A 1,840-nucleotide genomic window follows, 5' to 3' on the forward strand; every position below is an offset into this window, starting at 1 on the left:
AGTGCGCTGCTCTTTTCCTATGCACCGCCTTTCCGAGAGATACCTGTGTAGAATGAGTAAGAACTCTGACGCGGGTTCATACCCCCTGGTTCCTCCTTGACTGTCTGGAAAGTTCTCTGTCCTTCTTTAAAAGCGCTTGTCAAATCCCAGACTGCGAGGCAACGTGGACCTAAAGCAGGCTCGCCGATAGCTCATATTCTGCTCAGATACAAGTGTGATTCGTTTACAACAACACAGCAGAGTCCCCGCGCAGCTAGCTGGAAGCTGTAACGTGCATTTTATTTACAACAGCATTAAGAAAGTAGCTAAGTAAGGCTAGCTAAGAGCTTTAACCAGCGTTAGTGAACCAGCCAGCGTTGACGTGAGTCAGATTGTTGCCTGCTGCACGCAGCGTGGTTTGAGAAGTACTTAGCTTTAGCCTCTACTGCTGTTGGCCAGCGTTTGTTAGCTTTGAATTGTGGTGCAGATCAGAGTAGTAGGAGGAAAGCTGCTTCATGACTATGACTGCAGAAGAGCAGACAAGTGAAGGACAACACACCATCCCAATGGAGGGAGAGGACATCACACCAAAGAAAGACGGGGGTGTTTTAAAGGCAAATTACATTGTTTTGTTCCTGCATGTTAATTCAGCTAGCCGAGTGGTTAGCTGACTGCTTGTTATTTACTCATTCAGCTAGGCTAGCGCTAGCTATAGTTAGCTAGGCTATCTTGTTCACTGTCAATAAAAGTAGCTAATGCAAGCTAATTTCAGGGCTGACAACACCGTAACGCTTTCTATTTAATTTCCTATCATTAGTTTCATGGTTAACTTCTCACCATGATATCAAAAACACCGACGATGAGACAGTTTAACCGTATTCATTTATGGGAGTCTGTGGAGCTCTGGAGAAAGACCAAATGCAAAAGCTATTAATGCTGATGGTGGCATTTAATATTCAAGCGCACGCGCGCGCACACACTTACATACACACACGCACACACATAACACACATTGGTCTTTATATAGTTGTGAGGACACTCACTGACATAATGCATTCCCTAGCCTTAAGCATCACAAATTTGCTAGCACAACCATAGAAAGACATGTACACTCATGCACACATTTTCAGCCTCACCTCTTAGATGCAAAGTACTAGACAGTAGGATACAGATGTGTGGAGTTGGTTACATGTCTCTTGCAGACATTACTTGAAAATTAATTCCATACAGTTTTTAAATGAATTTCTCTTGCTGTCTGCATTTTTCCAGTTGGTGAAAAGGGAAGGCACAGGCACAGAGTTGCCTATGACCGGCGACAAAGTGTTTGTACATTATGTTGGCACACTGCTGGATGGTACTCATTTTGACTCAAGCAGAGACAGAGGAGAGAAGTTTTCATTCGAGTTGGGCAAAGGTTGGTTTCATATCTAGCAGAGACATGAACATTCACCTGCTGTAGTTGCACAGCCAGTGTTGGTAATCTGTCTTGTCTGTGTTTAGGTCAAGTAATAAAGGCATGGGACATCGGGGTAGCCACAATGAAAGTGGGAGAGTTGTGTCAGCTCATCTGTAAGCCAGAATACGCTTATGGATCTGCAGGCAGTCCGCCAAAGATACCCCCCAATGCCACTCTTGTTTTTGAGGTAAGCCTCAGGGATTTCAGGTTATTTTGATTATCCATTACTTTCAATTGTATTCCTCGGCTTTTTGTTGATTCTTTATCAGTGTGCATTGAGACTAAGACATACATTTACATGTGTGCACACTTTTAGGTGGAATTGTTTGAGTTTCGAGGTGAGGACATAACTGATGATGAGGATGGAGGAATAATTCGCCGCATCATCACTAAAGGCCAGGGATA

At 43.8% G+C, this 1,840-nt stretch overlaps 1 protein-coding gene across 1 annotated transcript; it reads left to right on the forward strand.

Annotated features, from left to right (window-relative positions):
- Window positions 1–109: 109 nt before the first annotated feature.
- Window positions 110–1,835, forward strand: LOC111663508 (peptidyl-prolyl cis-trans isomerase FKBP4-like; the record flags this gene model as incomplete). Its single annotated transcript, XM_023417716.2, has 4 exons — window positions 110–593; window positions 1,249–1,393; window positions 1,480–1,622; window positions 1,752–1,835. Coding segments are annotated over exons 1-4 (471 nt in total), but the record flags the coding sequence as incomplete, so codon positions are not given.
- Window positions 1,836–1,840: the final 5 nt, after the last annotated feature.

The sequence above is a fragment of the Seriola lalandi genome, unplaced genomic scaffold (assembly GCF_002814215.2).
Source record: "Seriola lalandi dorsalis isolate HSWRI2012SDOR001 ecotype SW California unplaced genomic scaffold, Sedor1 jcf7180002001037, whole genome shotgun sequence".
Classification (NCBI taxonomy): Eukaryota; Metazoa; Chordata; class Actinopteri; order Carangiformes; family Carangidae; genus Seriola; species Seriola lalandi.